The sequence below is a fragment of the Bufo gargarizans genome, chromosome 4 (assembly GCF_014858855.1).
Source record: "Bufo gargarizans isolate SCDJY-AF-19 chromosome 4, ASM1485885v1, whole genome shotgun sequence".
Taxonomy (NCBI): Eukaryota; Metazoa; Chordata; class Amphibia; order Anura; family Bufonidae; genus Bufo; species Bufo gargarizans.
In genome coordinates, this window is record NC_058083.1 from 102,045,581 (window position 1) to 102,067,293 (window position 21,713).

General features: G+C 43.5%; 1 protein-coding gene across 6 annotated transcripts in view; it reads left to right on the plus strand.

Annotated features, from left to right (window-relative positions):
- Positions 1-21,713, plus strand: part of PIK3CB (phosphatidylinositol-4,5-bisphosphate 3-kinase catalytic subunit beta) — a 142,505-nt gene that overhangs the window by 102,845 nt on the left and 17,947 nt on the right. For 5 of the 6 annotated variants that reach the window (XM_044289238.1, XM_044289237.1, XM_044289242.1 and 2 more), the window contains 8 exons: positions 1,302-1,385; positions 2,859-3,107; positions 3,572-3,671; positions 3,754-3,884; positions 4,431-4,484; positions 8,652-8,840; positions 15,774-15,895; positions 17,952-18,095. In XM_044289238.1, coding sequence (XP_044145173.1) covers positions 1,302-1,385; positions 2,859-3,107; positions 3,572-3,671; positions 3,754-3,884; positions 4,431-4,484; positions 8,652-8,840; positions 15,774-15,895; positions 17,952-18,095 — 1,073 coding nt within the window. The remainder of the gene's footprint in view (positions 1-1,301; positions 1,386-2,858; positions 3,108-3,571; positions 3,672-3,753; positions 3,885-4,430; positions 4,485-8,651; positions 8,841-15,773; positions 15,896-17,951; positions 18,096-21,713) is intronic. The other variant, XM_044289241.1, reaches the window with a different exon arrangement.

Sequence of the window (21,713 nt, forward strand, 5' to 3'; positions counted from 1 at the left end):
TGTATGGGGACAAGTGACCGTTGTAGTGAGCGCTCACACCCGCATGAGGTGATTGCCGCATGGAAATACAGCTTTCGCTTCCTCTGAAAAGCAGGCAATTATCAGGAAAGAATGGGTTATCCCCAATAATTGCCTGCCCAGTCTTCACATGTAAATGGGCTTTTCCCACAGTGAAGTATCTTTTATCAGTACACATCCCAAAACCTTACAATTCATGTACCGGGTACATATTCATGAAATGTACCTGTTTCCGTACACATAGGCACAGCCCCCCCTGCATTCTGTCTGGAGGTAGCAGGCTGAGGGACCACTGTTCTAAATAGGTGCGTGCCCTAAACGCGGGACCTGCGCCCAGCACACATTTCTGGCATAGTCTATGGATATGCCATAAATGTGCTAGGAGAATGCTCCTTTTGGTTGCAGCAGCAGTATCGTCCCAGCTGTGCCTTCCCCCTTCAGAATTGGAGAAGAGATTGCCAGCAATATTGGAGGTACTCTTTAATTAAATGCAGCATATAGTGGTTATTCCTAATGCTGAACTTGTGGACGTTGCTATTCGCCTTGTCGGAGGGGTGTGTCCGGACTTGGACAGTGTCAGAGAATGTAGAGACGCCCCAAACTGGTAACACCCACTCAGGTTATTACTACGTTATAAAGAACTGGCACAATACCTGAGTAATACACCCATGTACTAAGTGACGTGTCAAGAGGTGATGAGTCCTCTTTACCAGATGTTTGTATCAGACATTTGCGGTCACTGGATATTGGAAGGATATTTGCTTTATAAATAAATGCACTGTTCACTGTACTGTGTATATATATATGTTTATACTGTATATATGACATATACACGTGTATATAATTTTGGTGTCATTTTTGCACCATTTAAATATATGATAATAATCTGTGTATGGCCAGTTTAAAGGGGTCGTCTGGAATACCTATATTAATCAATATCAGATTGACAGGGCCCATACTCCCACAGTGATCGCGCGAGTGCTGCGTCCTCTTCAGGTCTACGGTGTAGCGGGTGGGCAGTGTAATTACGGCTTCCTCTCCCATTCACTGCACCGCCACTACTAGGGAGACGGCGTGCAAGTAAACAGCGAAGAGGACGCAGCACTTGCGCCATCACTGCAGCCCCTTCAAACTGGGAGTCAGCCCACCACTGATTACTGACCAGTCCTTAGTGTAGGTCATCATCTTCAGAATGTAGCATGGTTTGTTGAATTATTCACGTGACGTCTTTCATTGCTGCAAAAATGAAACTTTCCAATCGCTCGGGTTGCTTTCTCTTGTAGGTGATTTCCAAGAGTGTGTGGGATTTAAATGAAACGTACAAGATTACCCTGATAAAGGGGAGCAAACTGAACACAGAAGATACAGTAAGACGTGCCTCATTTTATTCCCCCATTCGTTAGTAGACTAATCAGTTGGTTGCTTTGTCTTTTGGTATTCTAATCTGTTCTGTGATATTTAAAGGGAACCTCCAGTTTCATTTTTTTTTTATTTGTCTGCATTACCAAAAATAGCAAAAAATGAGAGGAACAATGCATAGAATAGCCTTCCATGGATATTTTTCCCATTCCCCACTCCGCAGCTTGCAGTCTCCCGCTCCAGTCCATCCAGAGCCTTGGTGCACATTGGCACACAGTCACCACTAGGAACCACTTCACTTACAGCTAAATACAGCTTTTATGAAGGGGTTCTCACCCATTTCATATGTCATCACTGTATGATCGATGTAGGGTCTGATCTTTTGGGACCCTCACAATATTGAGACGGAGTGGGCAACATTACTGGTTCGCTTTATAGTATTTCCCGGCACAGCAGCGCTCCAGCCGCCCACTGTGCAGGGGAACTGCAGCACAGCTCCATTTAGATGAATAGGGCCAGCTGCAGTACCACTGCACAGCAGGTGGTCGGGGGCGCCACTGTGCAGGGAGAAAATATGCACTGAATCAGTGCTGCTGCTCCTTCATTGTCCAGATAAGCAGGGGTTTCACAGGTCATAGCGATATACTCCTTTACCCTGGGTTCAAACCTGAGCGTTCTGAAACGAGCGCTCTGTATGCGCGATTGTACGGGCGTTTACAATCGCGCATACAGAGACAGGCGTGCACACATTGTCGCGCGTTCCCGAATATCTATGTACGGGAATGCGCGACAAACGCCCAAAAAAAAGCTCAAGAACTTGTTTGAGCGTCGGGCGTTTTACAGCGCAATTTGTACGCGCTGTAAAACGCCCAGGTGAGAACCATTCCCATAGGGAAGCATTGGTTTCTCCTTGTTGAGCGTTTTACAGCGCGTAGGAACGCGCTGTAAAACGCTCAGGTGTGAACTTAGGGTTAAAGTCATTATTTAATGAAGTCTGTGACCCTGTTAGAACATATGGATGTCAGAGAGGAGGGGTCCCTCAGGCTGCTCTGGAAGACATGATCCATCCTTGTATTATATGGAAGACCATTCATCTGACAGGGTGCCCTATTGTACCTATGACACTGGCTGACCTGTTACATGTGCACTTGGCAGCTGAAGACATCCGTGTTGGTCCCATGTTTATATGTGCCTGCATTGCTGAGAAATATGTAGTTCAACTATATGCAAATGAGCCTTTAGGAGCAACGGGGGCGTTGCTGTTACACCTAGAAGCTCTGGTCTCTCTGCAACTGCTGCGCCTTCTGAACTTTGAGAAGACCAGACAGTGAAAACATCATCACACCTGACCCTGTCAGTCACAGTGCAGAGGGTGCGGCAGTTGCAGAGAGAGCAGAGCCTCCAGGTGTAATGGCAACGCCCTTGTTGCTCCTAGAGGAGGAAGCCGATACTAAATAATGAGCTCTATTATGTGCCCCCAGGTTGTGGTGCGGGCAGGCTTATTCCACGGCACTGAACTGCTGTGCAAATCCTTTATGAGTTCTGAAGTGCCCGTGAAAAGTGACCATCTGTGGAATGAGACACTTGAATTTGACATTTTTGTGTGCGACCTGCCACGTATGGCTCGCCTCTGCTTGGCTATCTACACCGTACTGGACAAGAACAAGAACAAGAAAGGCAACAAAGCTTCTAACCCCAAATACCAAACCATTAAGAAAGCAGGGAAAATGGTAATGGTCTCTTATCTCCAACATCTTAACCTGAAACTGATTCAGCGTTTTTGCCAATCCAGAGGTGCTTGTTAATATGCCAGGAGGAGTCTGAATCCCACGGGGTTCAGAGATGCGCCATGCTGTGCCCCATTCAGTGGCTATGGAGCCGATAGCCTATACTTGGCCGTCTCCGTCACCCCCATAGACTTGGCATTTGCATTACCTCCGCTCCCTCAGACTCCTCCTGGCTGAACTTGGGGTTCAGGGTTCTCATTCTAGTGATCCCAGAGATCATACATATGTGATATAGATATATATATATATATATGCATGCATGCAGCACTGGAAAATCGCCATTACTATTGCAAGTCACTGTATGGCACATTATCGGTGACTGTGTCATGGATGTTATTGCCAGTCTTGATTTCAAAGGTAGGGGAGGGTATTGGTATTTTTTTCTAATGGATGTCGTATGCCTTTAGCAGCACTCTCCTGTGGCCTGGGTGAACACCATGGTGTTTGACTATAAGGGACAGCTGAAGACGGGGGACCACGTGCTGCACGGCTGGTCATCGTTTCCCGGTAAGTAGGACCTGTCCTGGGAATATTGTCAGGCCCTCGTTTGCCCAACTAATTAACTTTCATGTGTCGCTTTTCCTTCCAGACGAACTTGAAGAAATGCTAAACCCAATGGGAACCGTCCGGACCAATCCTTTCACTGAGAACGCCACAGCGCTGCATATTAAATTCACTGAGTACTCTAAAGTAGGGATTTATTACCCTCCATTTGACAAGGTAATCATTTCGGTTTCCCATTTTCTGCTATGAGGGATTGTCTATCCCCTTACTGTAAAAAGATAATTGAAGTCACTACGAAGGTCTGTCCTATGTAAAAATGGGTGGCACTTTAATGAGCAAGTGATGTGAGTTTTTTCATTGGCATTTCCCCTCCGCAGCGATCCTCGCTTTGTCGTATTCTATATAACTGTTAAATATTCAGTTTCTGGAGCCTGGAAAAGCGGGTTACAAAGAATATAAACCCATATACAGTGATCATACAATATGTGTGCCCTGGAAGAGCTGCCATTACAGCTCCCAAAGGGAGACTTCTGCGTGACAGATATGTGATGTCAGTACTTTCTGTGCTGATGGCCCCAACGCATCGCCTATGTTTGCTGGAAGTGATTGTATCTAAGGCATTACTTACCGTACCTCATATCTAATTAATAATGGTCATGTATCTCTTCTTTATTCTGTGTATCTCTAGATTCATTCTATCTAATCAGATGTTGTAGACTTATATGTAGCTCATTGTCTAAATGAAAGTATTTTTTTGAGCAGATACTTGAAAAAGCCGCAGAGATCGCTCGTCAGAGTGACAGCATCAGTATGTCGGTGAGTTGTCAGACGTTCTATTAACATTCCATGCATGGAGGGGGATGGAAGCTGCCAGAATGGGAAAACAGCCACATTCCTGGTGTCCGGTCAGATATCTGCCTTTATTTTCTTACCGACATGAGAAGACGGAGCATTAAAATATATAAACCCCTTTTTGAACAGCTTTTTAGTCAAAATCCAATAAAAAAAATGGAGTAACTTGGTAAATACTTATCTACAACTAATTTACAGCCGCCGTATGTCTCTGCCGTTCACACCCAAAGTGAACATACAGATTCTGCTGGTTCCTCCTTGGAATCTGTATGGAGGTATATTGCCCCACAGGAACCCAGCAGAACTGAACTTTGTGCCTGAACAGAGGAGAGCGTGACAGGAATAAGACTGTAAAAGAGAAATGACCTTTTTGTAGGGTATTCAGAATTTTATGTGTGGAAAGTTGTAAATAGGAGCAGACGTGAGATTTTCCTGTGTGTTTCTGTATACAGTATATACTATATACAGTCTACATAGATCTTCCTGTAACTGTGTAAAGACATTTCTTCATCACGGCAACAGTTAGGCTCCAGTCACACGTCCGCAATTCTGTTCCGCATTTTGCAGAACGGAATTGCGGACCCATTCATTTCTATGGGGCCACACTTGTGTGCTGCCCGGGTCCGCAATTCCGTTCCCGAAAAACATAGAACATGTCCTATTCTTGTCCACAACTGCGGACAAGATTAGGCATTTTCTATTATAGTGCCGGCAATGTGCGGTCCGCAAATTGCGGAATGCACATTGCCGGTGTCCGTGTTTTGCGGATCCGCAAAACATATACGGATGTGTAAATGGACCCTACAGCAGGTTTCATAGTCCAGCATGTAAATGGCCACAGAGAGCTTGGTCCAAGCAGAGAGATCTTCGGCTAGCTTCACACTGAGGTTAGTAGTTCCAGCAGAGAACAGCCGGAGCTCTCTGGGTGTTACTGGAATGCCCGCCGGCCCCACTGGCTACAATGGGTTCTGGCGGAGATCTGGCGGCTAACCGGCAAATATGCCCGGTATTGTACAGGAAAAAAACGCTTCTCTGCCAGAATTACTAACAGCGGTGTGAAAGAAGCCTAAGAGTTCAGCTCAGAAGCCTGCTGAATGCGGCTCTGGACAAGATCAGGATTCGCTCTGAAGATATTAGGCTCCGTTCACACTAGGTCAAGGGCGTACACGTGGTGTGCAAGCATCTGCCGTTAACTCCCACTGTACTTAAAGGGAATCTGTCACCACTGTTATGGACTGTTATCTGCAATAATACGACAGATAAGGTGTCCAGATTGCCATTTTTTATTTTCCTACCAGCCCTCATTCCTTCATTGTCTATGCTCCAAGCTGTGCTGAAATACCCAGTTTGCCCTGCTATGCTGCTGTAACGTAATGGAGAGGACTCCTGTGCAAGTGCTCAGCAGTCCTGACAATGGGGGAACGGAGGGAGCCCATTTGTATCTTAATGGGTCACACTCCTTTACATCCAAACACAAAGGACACACGGGTCCCAGGGACTAGTACACGGCAGGAACGAGTCTCCTGGTTCCAGATAAAGGCGGTGTTTAATGGCAAAGCAGAAAGTTAATGAGTAACATGGCCTGGGGAGAGTTTAGTGCTGGAAACGTGTAAGCCCTGCTGAGCTTCTCAGGCTGAGGTTACGGTTTTGACATTTACAATGCCGAAGGGAAATTCTTTTTGATAATGGTAAGTCAGTATCTAATGACTAACGAAGAGTCCACATCCTCAGAACATGGCAGGTAGCAAGACATTACAGAGTTTAGGTGCCAGTTGAATAACAGATTTGAGGTTTTGCACAAGAGGCTGGAGGGTTTAGTAAGAGGGGTGTGCCCTCTAAGGCTCGTCTGATTTACTGTGATTTACGCAAGAAGCTAGTGTAAATCATAGTTCAAATCTATGCCAACTGATAGATGGTGTAGATTTGACTTGGGGACACAACCCGTGCCTCTTATTAAATTTGGCGCATTTTGCTCCAATGGACTTTAGACTAAGGCTGGCCTATGTAACGGCCGCCATAGTATATCTGCCTCACCATATTTTATCCTATTGAACATCTGCAGTTAGATTATTGGTGGTGCGTCTCAGCATTGCATCACCTTGAAGCTTCAGAATCTCGGATGAACACTTGGCATCTATAGTAAAGTAGAACAGCCCTCTAATGTTCCTCATGAGAAAAATCGGACACACTTTGAACCCACGGTTACAAAAGCAATATAAGAAAAACTGCACCCATATGTTGGGTGAATGTCATCTTAAAGGAAATGTGTTACCAAAAATGTTATCTGCCAGAAAACCAGTAACATCCCCTTTTTTCTAATCTGTTTTTATTTTCTGATTTGTAGATTTATTTATTTTTTTATTCTATTTCCTGAACATTATTATGGGGGCGGCCATCTTGCCTGAGCTGTTCTTAACAGCATTTACAAAGCATTAAAACAATTGCTTTACGGCAGACATGGTCCATAGACACAATGGACAGGAGGGGACCTCAGTGACTTCTATGGGAGAGTCTTCTAGGCATGTCTGGTGCAGAGGCCATTGTACAAGGAGAGAAGAAATAAGATGTGACATCACCTATTGTGAATGGTGGATCCTGTCTTATCTATACACAGAGGTGATATCATCAAAGGCAGGATTAGAATGAGTTAACTGCAGTAAAGTGATCTGTACAGACCAAGAAGTGGCGCCAGTTATTAGACCTAGTGGCCAGTGCAAGAACTGCAGGATTTTTTGTTTTAGTTTAAATATAAAAAGTGAAATCGGAAATTAAAAATAACACCACAAATTATTAAAAAATATGTTAAACCTAAAAAGGTGATTTAAACAGCAGGTCATTTTCTGATGACCCATTCCCTTTAAAATTCTGACCAGTCCAGCAGCTCTGAGGTTATGTACAGATGTACAGTGATCCCTTCCCAGAATAGAAGATATATTATATTGTACCCACATGTAGAAACTAAAGGTACTTTCACACTAACGTTTGTCTTTTCCGGCATAGAGTTCCATCCTAGGGGCTCAATACCGGAAAAGAACTGATCAGTTTTATCCCCCTGCATTCTGAATGGAGAGAAATCCGTTCAGGATGCATCAGGATGTCTTCAGTTCAGTCTTTTTGACTTATCAGGTAAAAGATAAAACCGCAGCATGCTACGGTTTTATCTCTGGCCAAAAAAACGGAAGACTTGCCTGAATGCCGGATCCGGGACCAGAAAGACGTATTTGGCATTTCAATGCATTTTTCTGACTGATCAGGCATTTTTAAGACTGATCAGGATCCTGATCAGTCTTATATCCCGAATTTTGGTCCTTTTTTTGCGGATCCGTTGGTCCTGAAAATGTTTCCGTATGTCATCCGTTTTTTGCGGATCCATTGACTTTGTATTGTACCAGGATCCGATTTTGCGGATAATAATAGGACAAGTTTTATATTTTTTCGGACATGCGGAACGGAACAACGGAAACGGACAGCACACATTGTGCTGTCCGATTTTTTTCAGGACCCATTGAAAATGAATGGGTACGCAACTGGTCCAGATCTGTTCCGCAAAAAACGGAACAGATCAGGAAAGAAACAACGGACGTGTGAATGGACCCTTACAAATGCCATCAGTTGGCATACGTTTTGCCGGATCCGGTGACGGAACTGCTTGCCGGATCAATCTGCCGCAAGTGTGAAAGTAGCCTAACTCTAAAATTGCAAATCATGATTAGAACTTTACATTTCTGCTTATTATTTTTACCCATTATTTCCCATGGTTGATTTATAGGAGAGATACAAACATTTGTCTTTGGTGCAAGTCCTGCAGCCATAATGTTATACTGCCACCTAGTGGAATGCACCATTAACAACAGCAGAATAAATGGACTCTGTACAGTACATACCCATTTAGTTACTATTGTAGCTTGGTTTTCTCTTAATAAAAAATGCCGACATATTTTCAAAGAAAAAAAAAACTACTTTATTGAATATAATACTGTGTAAAAAAAATAAAAAATCCTGGCCTGTGATTCATCAGGCCAAGGAAGGTTGCCCATTTCAGTATGTAGTATGTTGTCCAGAGCTAATGAACCTTCAGTGGTTGGATATAAGCTGAGATGATCCTAAAACATTGATATGTCCATATTACAGGGGCGTGGAGGAAAAAAATTTAATATAGAGCTGAAGGAGATCATGGAGAGGGATCCACTGTGCCAGTTATGTGAAAACGAGAAGGATCTTATTTGGACATTGCGGTACGACTGCCGGGAGAATTTCCCTTGCTCGCTCCCTAAATTATTACTGTCTGTCAAATGGAACAAGTTGGAAGATGTTGCCCAGGTAAGAGGCTTAGCGAGCGGGCACAGACAGCCAGGTGACTGTGATTTTCTTTACAAGGATTTGAGTCTTCTGTGTTTTCTGTCATTGGGTTTACTTGGTTTATCATCCTTAAGTCAAAATGGAAAATCTTTATTATCTTCATTAAGCAAATGGCATTTACATATCATGTAGAGAAAGTTAGTACAAGGCACTTACTAATGTATTGTGATTGTCCATATTACCTCCTTTGCTGGCTGGATTCTTTCTTCCATCACATTATACACATTACAATCCTGCAATCCAGCAGCAGTGGCCGTGCTTGCACACTATAGGAAAAAGTGGCATCCTCTCCGGTGGCTGGACCCGCAGGAGTGTGCCTAGGCCAACTCTTATTGTGTTTCCCATATTGTGCAAGCACAGCCATCACTGCTGGATTGCAGGGGATTGAACGTGCATATTGTAATGGAAAAATGAATCAAGCCAGCAGAGGAGGCAATACGGACAATCACAATACATTAGTAAGTGTTAACTTTGACTATGTGATAGATGCCATTAACTCAAGTCAGAAAACCCCTTTAACTTGATTTTAGTCCTTGACCCAAAAATGAGGGTTAAAGAGGTTGTCTGTTACAGCTAAGGTCTTGTCATATGTGCCTCCCTAGGGTGAGGATTGTTCCCCGATTACCTAAAGTTGTGGAGCCACATCTAGTGCCACTCAGAGAGACCAGTAAGTGCGTATAGAGTTTGAGCACCCCATTTTACCTATAGCCCAGGAAAAGGTTAGACCCCTGGAGTATACATAAAATGTATCTGTAGGCCCCCCTTTTACCCAACTGAGGCCAAAGACTAAGGACACTGCAAAAGAAAGTATGCTTCACAGTACATTCATTAAAACCCGAAGCCTATGGGTGACAGGTGGCTCTCTATAAGTTAAATCCACGGCACTCCAAGAGTTGATGCAAAAAAAGTAATCTCATTTAATTCTCAATAAACAGAATGCTGTTTAGTATACATCCAGTGCAAATAAATATACATATAGTATTTATGCCATATCAGATAAAGAAATATATCCCGAACGTTTCGGTCTGTGCGACCTTCTTCAGCGGGATCTGAAGGCAAGGAGAGTGTAGGCATGACATCCAGCGCATGCCTACACTCTCCTTGCCTTCAGATCCCGCTGAAGAAGGTCGCACAGACCGAAATGTTCGGGATATATTTCTTTATCTGATATGGCATAAATACTATATGTATATTTATTTGCACTGGATGTATACTAAACAGCATTCTGTTTATTGAGAATTAAATGAGATTACTTTTTTTGCATCAACTCTTGGAGTGCCGTGGATTTAACTTATACTGTCTAAACCACTCTCACAGGCACCCACACTGGATCCAAGGTGTGCAGAGTACACAATTATTCTAGGTGGCTCTCTATGGCCTCTCACTGGTGTATACACTAGGAGCATATACCGCCAATGTATACAAAGCCTTCCTGCATGTCTAGGACCCACGGATAAGACAGGATTTTTTTCCTTTCTCACTACCAAAAAATGGCTGTGACGTTGCTTTCCATAGGAATACATCAAGTAGCTTGAAAATCTCTCAAAAGCAATTTTTTTTATTTAATTTTTTCCATTTCTACATACTGGGATTTCTGAGAGGTCGGATAGAGTAGTGAGTAGAGATGAGCGAACTTCTGTTTTAAGTTCGGCGTCTAAAGTTCGGGGGCGGGTTACCGGAGAATCCCGATCTGGAACCGGATATGGATTCCGACTTCCGTTGTGGTCCGTGGTAGCGGAATCAATAATCGGCCATTATTGATTCCGCTACCACGGACCACAACGGAAGTCGGAATCCATATCCGGTTCCAGATCGGGATTCTCCGGTAACCCGCCCCCGAACTTTAGACGCCGAACTTAAAACAGAAGTTCGCTCATCTCTAGTAGTGAGTACTTTTTTTCCTCCATAGAGGAACATGGTAATCGCTTGGAAATATTGAGAATCTCGTGTTAATGTTTGGATTACTCTATAGAAAAGAGTCCTGCCACAAAATATTTGAGCCAGCTCGCATGGAGTTTTTTGGCGCTGATCTGGCCGCGATTCCATTAGCCTCCCATTTATTTCTGTGACAAGCAGCATTGTGTTGTTTTTTACAAGGAAAAGAGAAACCACATGCCCTATCTAATCCACACAGAATCTCCCATTGAAAAGAATTAGAAGTGTAGAAAAACTGCTCTGTACATTTTCTGGTGTTTTTTGCATGGTTTTTGGCACAGATCTGCACCAAAAACCATGGGCTGAAAATGCACCCATTGGTTAAAAAAAAAAAAAGTTGAAAAAACAAACCAGACTAAAAAGAAAACCGTGCGGATGCCGCAGTGAAATATGTATTGTGAACGTTTAGGTGTAGCCCTAGTCCCGGAAACCTGTGAAGCTAAGGTGTGGGCTACACTGCGACTTTTTGTAGCGCAACGGATTGATTATAACTAGTAAATGACAGCTGCAGTCCACAGGATTGGAATGAAGCTGTGGTTTAATAGTTAAAAACAATCAGTTGCGCTACAAAAAGTTGCAGTGTAGCCCAGGCCTAAAAGTGGTCATAAATGTTAGATGAATGTGGGCCAAACGCATTGATTTCGGACGACCATCTGATGTGTGTGGGGGTGTCCCGAAGAGTCGGGGCCGATCTTTCTGTTCTCACTTTGCCTACTGAGAACACAGGCACACTTTGGCAGACTGTACGTGTGTATGGGGAAGGAGTATCTAGGGTGTGTGGAATGGCTGCCTTTAGACTGCCTTCTTATTAAAAATATACTTTGGTGTTTGTTTTTTAATTACCTTTAAAGGATACCCTGTTGCTGTCCCTAAACAGAGGACCATTAGATAGGGGTTAGCAGATTTTGCAGATTTTTGCAGTATCCGCCAACTGATCTAAAGTCTTTTGGGGTCACCAGTCCTTTGCCTAATGCTTGAGCCCTGGGGAAGAGGAATCAGATGTTCTCTGTAGGTTCCGTCACCTTAAAATGACACATCAAGGCAGTCTCTTTTCTTCCTGGCTCCATAGAATTAAAGGGGTATTCTGGTTATGTAACTCCTGCAGCGTTGGTGTGTACGTGGTGCACATCAGCCTCTGAAGTGACTCGGTTTTTAAATGATGCCCCCCTCTTCTTCCAGGTCAGCTTCTCTTTCTTGAAACGCACAGTAGAGCGCATCCTCTGTCATGTGATATTCGTGGGAAAGACGGGACCATACATACAGAGAGGGATATGGAAAATAGTGAGAGATACATGGTGAAAAGCAGACAGACAGGCTCAGACAGATTGACAGACACGCAGAAATACAGAAACCGACAAATACAGACAGATGGCTATGTAAAAGGCAGAAACTTACCAGCAGAAAGACCCAGAGAGCAGTTTAAAACAGCAAGTAACAGATGAAGCAGATAGGGACCAAGTGACACTGAGCAAGATCTGCACAGGCAAGTGGAGAAAAGAAACCGAAAAAGCTGCAACAAAACCTCGGCTTACTGCTACATGTCGGGAAGATTCAGCAAGCCTCAGGTGATGTAGAATCCGCTGTCAGGAGGTTCAGAGCAGAGAAGCCCCGACCAGAGCTCATTCACAGAGCAGAGAAACTGAGCATGCTCGACCAGTAGCAGGAGAGAGCAGACCGGTCGTATCGAAGGGAGGCAGGAGCGTAAACAAGGCAGAGGGAGACTAAGAAGTAACTAGACATTATTAGAGAACAGTGCAAAAATGAATATAGAGTATATTAGACATTTGTTACCTGCACAGTGCTTTCAAAGCCGACCCAGTCCAATGAATCGGAATACCCCTTTAGACTAAGGGCCCATTACATGGTTATCGGACCAATTATCGGGAATGAACGTTTGTACGAGTGCTTGTTCTCGATAACTGCCCCATGGAAATGTGCAGCTGACAAACGAACAAAATGTGCTGCCCCCTGTATAGGGGCGAACGATCGTTCATAGTACAGAGGGGAAGCTTGCCGCATGGAAATGAAAGGTTCATTGCGGTGTGTATCAGCCCTTGTAAATGGGCCCTAACACGCACGAGGAAATCTGTTATCTTTTGGCCAGCATTGTCTTTGGCCCTAGTCAGTCATCTGGTTTCTTGGTTTTCACTCTTCCATGCGGGAACCATATTATATCACCATATGCCAATTCCTTTACCTCAAGCGTGACACATTCCACTATGGTAGCATGAATGTAACCGTGTTTGGTGAATGACTTGATATCAGAGTTTTAGTACATACTGTAAGGCCTCATGCACACAACAAATTGTGGATACCGGCCGCGTTGCATCCACATTTTTTTCGGCCCATTGACTTCCACATCCGCATGTCAGTTCCGCAAAAAGAGAGAATATGCGGACCATGGACCCATTGAAGTCAATGGGTCCTCAAAAAAAATTATGCGGACGGCATGCAGGCTGCATCCGTATTTTATTAAAAACGGACATGGTTGTGTGCATGAGGCCAACAGCACATAATTTCTTATTATATTCCCCGCTTATCATATTTGTGGATTATTCTCAACGAGCCACATTTACTTTTCTGTTTCTAAAACTCTTCAGAGGATTTGATGGCAGCAGAAACAAAGAAATTGGCATTTTACATTAAAAGAAAACACAGCTGGAATAGGCTTTAATAGGATGGTTTCCTGTCTGCGCGCAATGATTGGAGGTCGTATGGGTGCAGAGCTGTTTTTAGACATCCTTTGGTCTCTGGGCGTCGCGTTTTGATGGCTGATTATCTCTGCTGGTCACAGAGCTCCTCTGTAGCCTTCACTTCCCTTCCAGATTTGCAGAAGAGGAATGTAAACATGTTGCAAGCTGTATTTTTGGAATTTCCTCGCGCCTGTCAGGTCACTTAGACCTCTGCTTCCTTCCAAACCACGGCTTGCAAATTTGCTTTCCAAAAGACGTAAGAAACCATTTCCTCCAATCACAATTTGCCTCAGTTTTGTATAGGGGGGGGGGTGTAGAAGGTAACCATAGACCCATTTCAATTCCTTGGAAGCTTTTAAGTGTTTTTAGAAGTATGATTAACATACATTACGGTTTCATGACCGCCTTCTGGTGGGATTAAGAGTTTTGTAACTCTTATTTGATCTGAAACTCGATAACGTTTACCCTAGTCATTCTCTTATTGGATTGCTGCGCGCAGCCTTTGTCTGTATGTCGCATTGATTTTATTTATTTTTTTACCTTCTTTGCAGAGAAAATTGCTTTGTATTTTGTTCAGTTGGAACGGTTAGCGGTGACCTGGACCAGAATATTGTGCCCTATTTTAGATGCAGCGTGGTTCTATATCTAGATATCCAGGTGCAATGAGAGGAAAGTGTGGCCACATTTCATACACAACAACTTCCTGACCGGGCTGCCATTAGACATCCAGACAATGAACCGATAAACAGGGAAGTTAGAAGACGCAGAATGGGGTCAATCAACTTTTCTCTGGAAAATTCCCTCCGCTCCATAGCAGGACTCCATAGTACATTTAGCATATTCAGGAACCAGTGCAACGTGGTGTATATAGCAGGATATCTAGGCTAAAACCTGGCCAGGTATATTGGCATTAATATGTGATTGGGACTTTAGCACTGGTACACAATGGACATACCAAGGTTGTGGTGGTAGGATCTGATGGGGACATGTAGGCTATGGCTGTAGTGCATGGTGAAGTTTTTGGAACATGAATACCCAAAGAAACCCACACAAATACAGGGAGAACATACAAGCTCTAAGCACGTGTTACCCCAAGTCAGATTCGAACCCAGGTCTGCAAGGTAACCACTGAGCCACCTTACTACATCTGTAATACATGGTAGACATTTCTAGGCTGTATGTAGTTTCTGCAGTCTTTTGTGTATCTTGGCCATAACTTTCCTACATATGAGATGTCTATTGGCTCTAACTCCGTGTTGAACTGGCACGCCAGAGTAAGGGCTTGTTCACACCACCGTATGCATTTTGACATCCGCGTGCATTCCGTATTTTGCGGAAAGGAACAGCTGGCCCTTCATAGATCAGTACTATGCTTGTCCGTAATGTGCACAATAATAGGGCATGTTCTATTTTTTGCATGCTGCGGTTTGCTCTCCAGTATGAGAATGGGACGGAATGCATTTTGGTACATTCTGTTCTGTTCAGTTACGTTTTGTCCCCATTGATAATGAATGAGGACAAAACTGAAGCATTTTTTTCCAGTTTTGAGACCCTATAACAGATCTCAATACCGGAAAATATTAACGCTAGTGTGAAAGTAGCCTTACGTAGAAGACACCCACCTCCAGTGTCCATGATCAGAGACAAGTCCTTTCTCTGCCAAAACTAATAGAAAAATGCAACTCCGAGCACCACATAGGGTAGTACAGTAAAGCCAGGCGTAATAACACTTGGTCAGCGTTACCTTTTACAGTTTGAGAACAGTCGCCCACCGCTAGATATGCATATAAGGGGTCATTTATGGAGAAGCTGGCGCCTCTTCATAATTTCGATTCACCGCCAGCTATGGGCTTTTATTAAGACCAGCGCCTAAAACGCCGGTCCTAATAAATGTGCCCCATAGTGCACAGACGGAGTCACAATGACTGCAGGTTATGGATCCTCACCAGGCAGAAGCCAGGCGTCAAGTAATTGCAGATCAGAGGTCCGCGGCACAAAAATGTCTCAAACCAATGGTTAAAATAACCACCAGCGCTGGACTCCAAGTTTCTGTGAATAACGTCAACTTTAATTCCAAAACTGTGACGTGTTTTGGAGGTAAACCCCTTCTTCATACAGACGATGAACTCCTCTCTGATGTTTAGCCCCTCAGGTGCTGTGGTCAATTGTGACCATGCCATCCTAAGGGGTCATTTATTGGGAATGGTTTGCTCCCAGTTACCTGCGAAGTGAAATAACCCTTTAATCGGTAATTTTCTCCTTGCAGCTTCAGGCCTTGCTGCAGATTTGGTCCAAGCTTCCTCCCAGAGATGCTCTAGAGCTGCTTGATTTCAACTACCCTGACCAGTATGTAAGGGAATACGCTGTCAACTGTCTGAGGTTGATGAGGTAGGTCAATTCATAGTCTGAGATATATACATGCAGTTCATCAATAGATACTCTCTATTATCTTAAAGGGAACCTTTCACATTGAACATGATGTCTGAGGTGCAGGCTGCATGTTATAGAGCAGGAGGAGCTGAGCAGATTGACTTATAGTTGTATGGGAAAAGGTTCAGTATAACTTGTAATTTTTCCAATTATTTCCGTGTTCATTCTGGGCTTTTGAAGTCCAGGAGGCGGTCCTATCAGTGATTGACAGATATACACAGTCATAGAGGGCAGGCTGTCAATCACTGATGGGACCGCCTCCTTCACTCAAAGCCCTACAAAAGTATATATCAATCTGCTCAGCTCCTCCTGCTCTATAACATTCTGCCTGCAGATTATGGTGCAAGGTTTCCTTTAAAATGCTTACCACGGATGGAAGTTTCCATTTGTTTACCAGGTGGTAATCTGCAAGTTATAGCAAAGGAAATTGTTTTCTTGGTCCACATATCCTTGTATATGGAAACTGCCTGTGTGTGATATTTAACAGTACCAGCCGTCAGACCAATGTAGACCATACAAGATCATGGTTTGTATTGCATAGTATCATTTTGGGTATTTCCACTTATAACATGCCATGACAGACTTGCCATATACTACAGTACCTGTTTTAGTAACTAATTGCAACCCCCATGTAATAACAATTCTGGAGCATCTGTTCTTATACAAGTAGTTACTAAAACAGTCCTCTTTAAGGCCAGGTTCACACTTCAGTTATTTAGTCCATTATTTCCACCAGTTATTGTGAAGCCCACTCAGAGATAAGATCTGCTCCTGTTCTGTGTATTTTCACCCGCACTTGGATTTGGCTCACAATAACGGATGGGAATAACTGACCAAATAACTGAAGTCTGAACTCCGCCTAACAAGAGCCTTTTACCTTGATAGAAGATCTGTGTCACTCATATATCAGTAGCCTCGGGAATATACAAAAGCCTGAGCTAGACAGCCGTAGATATGCTTTTGTAGGTAAGCCCTTACTTTCTAGGTTTCGTGCACCAGCATTTAAAGGGGTTGTGCAGCAATTGATATTGATGACCTATCCTCAGGATAGGTCATCCATATCTGATCGTTGGGGTTCCGACACCTGACACCCCCGCCGATCATATGTTTGACGAGGAGGCGGCACTCCATGCAAGCTCGCTTCCTGGTCTTTACATTACCTGTTGTCTCCTCTAGGGGGGTACGGCGTAGTGTCATTACACTACTCACGCCATTCAAGTGAATTCAAGTATTACACTGCACTTCTGAGACGAACAGCTGATCCGCAGGGGTGCTGGCTGTCGGACCCCTACCGATCAGGTATGAATGACATCCTGAGAATAGAACATGCAATGCAACAGCTCTCTGCAAACCAAATAAAGTACAAAAATGCATTATTATTTCTATGCTTATAAATTTGAGATGCTTGGCAAATCGTTTAGTACAAAATTATTTGAGCCCGTCTGCCACACGTCAAGGCGATCTCTGTAAGACGGGTTCCTAACACTAAATTCTACCTGTTATGTGCCATGACAGCTGCTATACAATTCAAGGAGTGTAGGTTCCACATTCATGCTGGGCCTGCTTTAATTTTTATCATCTTTGGTGCCAAAATGGCCTCCATTATATCCAGGGAATGCAGGTACCAACATGCATGCCGGGCCCACTGCACACCACTCCTGGTGCCAAATGGCCACCAATGAATGCAATGAGAGTCCACACTATACCTCTCCTGGTGCCAAATGGCTTCCAGTGAGTGAGGGGGAGCAGGCCAAGCTTTATACTCACACTAATTATCCTGAGAATAGGTCATCAATATAAATCACTGCACAGCCCCTTTAAAGTTACCCTTCAACCACTGCTTAGCAATAGACTACAGATTATATGCATTTACTGAGAGGAAAAAACAAGTCTGCGAGGAGTAGCTCATGACCCACATCTCAGCGAGCCTGGGCCCTGTATGTTACATGGATTGTTATGCTCCACTTTCTGAACTTGACGGTCCCTTTTCTTACACCCTCCTGTGTGTTATCAGTGATGAGGAATTATCCCAGTACTTGCTGCAGCTGGTCCAAGTTCTCAAGTATGAGCCTTTCCTGGACTGCGCACTCTCGCGTTTCCTGCTTGAGCGGGCGCTGGCTAATCGCAGAATCGGGCAGTTCCTTTTCTGGCATCTCAGGTTGGTTTATATATATATTTACAATGTAGTTATTACCCATCGCAGCATAGCCAGTGTGAAATGATGGATTGGGTTATGCACACAACCTAGTCACAAAGCTGTAATTGATATTGTGCTGCAATATTTAATGTCTTTTATGTTGTTGTTTTTTTTTTCTTGTTTAAATGGATTTTTATAATGATTGAAAGCCTAGGATATCATTATTAGATTGTGAGGGTTCATCAGCAGTTTGAAGGGGGGACGTCACATTCCCTTCATTGTTTACCAGGCACAGCTCTGCGCTTTTAGTAGCGGCTGTGCCTGGTATTACAGTTTACTACAGCCCCATCCCATTTTACTGAATGGAACCGACCTGCAATACCAGGCGCAGCCACTACTAAAAGAAAAGACTGGGATTCTTTACGGTAAGAGCAGTGAGACTATGGAACTCTCTGCCTGAGGAGGTGGTGATGGTGAGTACAATAAAGGAATTCAAGAGGGGCCTGGATGTATTTCTGGAGTGTAATAATATTACAGGCTATAGTTATTAGATTACTAGAGAGGGGTCGTTGATCCAGGGAGTTATTCTGATTGTCTGATTGGAGTCGGGAAGGAATTTTTTCCCCTAAAATGAGGAAAATTGGCTTCTACCTCGAGTAGATTTTAGCCTTCCTCTGGATCAACTTGCAGGATAACAGGCTGAACCGGGGTGGACAGGTGTCTTTTTTTCAGTCTTATAAATTATAGGGCACATTTATTAAGACGAGCATTTTAGATGCCGGTCTTAATAACCCCTGTGGATCCGCCAAAGTTATCAAGAGGCTCCGGCCTCTACATAACTTGGGCAGATCCTCCACCAGTTCTAAATGTAAGACAGTTTCCGAGCGGTCTTACATTTAGACCATTTTCTACACCTAAAACAGGCGTAGAAAATAATGACTGAGCCAGGCCTGCCTCCCCTAATATCTTAAAGATAGGCCATCCGTTTTAAAGAACTGGATAGCCTCTTTAAGTTTCTCCAGGTAGGTCAAATGTTCACCACAATGGAATCTTATAAAATGAGTCTTTGCTGATTTCTCTAATATTTTCAAGGCATTCCTGTTATAGTTGCATCCCTATTTCCATCTTAATCTGTATTTCTGCCAAACTTAAATAATGTATAATTTTAAAGAAAGAGCTGTACTGGGTGCTGTATGATGAAGTATGTGCAGTACTTGTTTTAAGACAGAAGGGGGCTATGTGCAGTAGTTGGGAAATGTCGAATAGGCATTGCCTAATAGTCCAAGGGGTTTCTGCTTTGGATGATCCAGTTTTATTAGAAGGTTGTCCTGATGTTCAGCTGCTCACAGGGTGTCCTGCAGCTTGGACCCCACACAATCGATTGTAATCTGTAGGGAATCTAAAAGCAAATGTTCGCTTCTCCTGCAGCGCCATCACAGACCAAATGAAGCATTACACCCCTCTCATTTAAACCCCCCAGCTTTTTGTGAAGTATGTGCATGTGTTAGGTCCTCCAGAAGGAGATGTTATTTGTAGCTGCTCTCCAATAGAGCATTTGTCAAAGCAATTGTCTGGTATCAAACATACTGGAGTAAAAATACCAGTTTATACCTTTTTAAATCTGAGGTTTTAGTCACTCAGACATGCTCATTTTCTGTGAGCTGGGGTTCCTCTGCCTCTAGCCATTCCTCTGAGGATACGATGAGAGGTTAGATCTCAGGCAGTATAAATATGGAATCATTTGTGGACGCAGATGTAGTTATTGTAGTGCCTTGGGAAGGAAACGCAGCGGCTGGTCTTGATTTTCTCTGAATTTATAAGAAAACCACCTTTCAGAATGACTATTATATCCAGTGATCTTGTCGTTATATAATAGAATGGTCTATTTGCTCAGATGGGATTATTTTATACTGAAGGGTCTATGATTTATAACATACTTCTTTTATGACTGGCAATATAATGGAGAGACATAAAACTCTCCATGGACTAGGCCTCTGCTGACCATATATCTAGCTATAGCAGTATAATAGGAGCTCATTTTGATGTTGAATATGTTGCTTCCTCACTTATATGTACACTGCTGTTATATCCAAATGACACATGATATAAACTATTTCTGCCAACTACTCCTTTACATTCACTCATTCAGAAGAAGAACTCCAAAGCTCGGCATGCAGTTAGGTCTCCGGCAGATATGTAAATGGTTCCAGGTGTGGTCTAGACCCTAGCTATTGCCACAAGTGGGCGTAAATGTGCTTGTTCCACTGCTTTATAAAAAAGGCTCTCAGAGGCTACTTTTAGGTAGTGTACCTCTTGGTGAGAGATTTTTTACTGCTAGACATACCTCTACAACAGAAAGACATTATTGGACAGAAAAAAATGGGATGGCCATTTTAACGAATTGTCCGCCATCTAGGCCATTGTAACCTAGCTGTTAGCAGGTGTTTTGGGCACGCACACAGCGAACAGACTCGGCGATGGGCCAGACATCACGAGCAGTTCCCACAGTCTTGTTGTCCATCATCCAGATACTTCATTACATACCCCTGTCTCTGCCTGGACCATTCATAGCCTCTTAGTAGAAAGACATTTGGAGTCACCGTGCCAATTGCGTTTCCCGCGCTTGTCTGACAGCGTCACCTTTGTTTGCAGTGGTGTCGGTCACTTACATATATCGTCATTACTTTCGTTTCATTAAATTCTTGGTGTGAGATTTATGTTATTTTGTTTTGTTTTTTGTCAATGCCTGTGTGTGTATATGTTTCTTGCTGGTTGCTATGCATTACATGCTATTTTTTTTTCCGTAGATTCGCCATCTTTATATGAAATTACTATTATGCCGCTCCATTTCATCCCTTTCCCGTGTGTGCAAAGAGACTTGTATGTCCAGCCAAGTTTTTATTACTATAGCCAGAAATCAGAGCAGTAAGTTGAAGCTCAGGCCCCAATGTAAAGGGCACCCCTGCACCTACCATGTGCCATTTATAATAGTGCCCGCCTATGTGGCAGCAGTTTTTTTTAGGTACCCCTATATACATGCCCCTGTCTTAACTACTGTTGAAGGTCTCTGTTTAGGGATGAGCGAACTTGTGTTTCAAGGTTCGGGTTATCTAAGAATTCCATTATGGATTCCGCTACCATGGACCATACGTTATAAACCGTGGTAGCGGAATCCATAATGGAATTCTTAGATAACCCGAACCTGAACCTTTGTACACCGAACTTGAAACACAAGTTCGCTCATCCCTATCTCTGTTCTTTCTTTGCCTTCTGAAGGTTAAGTTGAGATGATCTGACATGCCTGTTTTGCGTTGCATATCCAAATTTAATGGCTGATAAATGCTGCAGATTATTGCAGCAGCCCACATGTAACCGAAGTGTGCCCATCACCATGTAGTCTGCAGTTTATTCCTGTGACTTTGATGGATAGACCCCTATAGGAAGCCCACATAATCATTGTACAAGGAATTCAAGAAATGCCTCTTAGTGCTTGACTTGGCAGGACATATAAGCCTCTTAGCACACATGGGAAAGGGATGAAATGGAGCTGCATATATAACCTGTGTGAAGCTAGAAACAGAGAACATGGCCCATGGGTATGATATTATTGGATAGCCATAAGGATATCAGGTCTTGTAC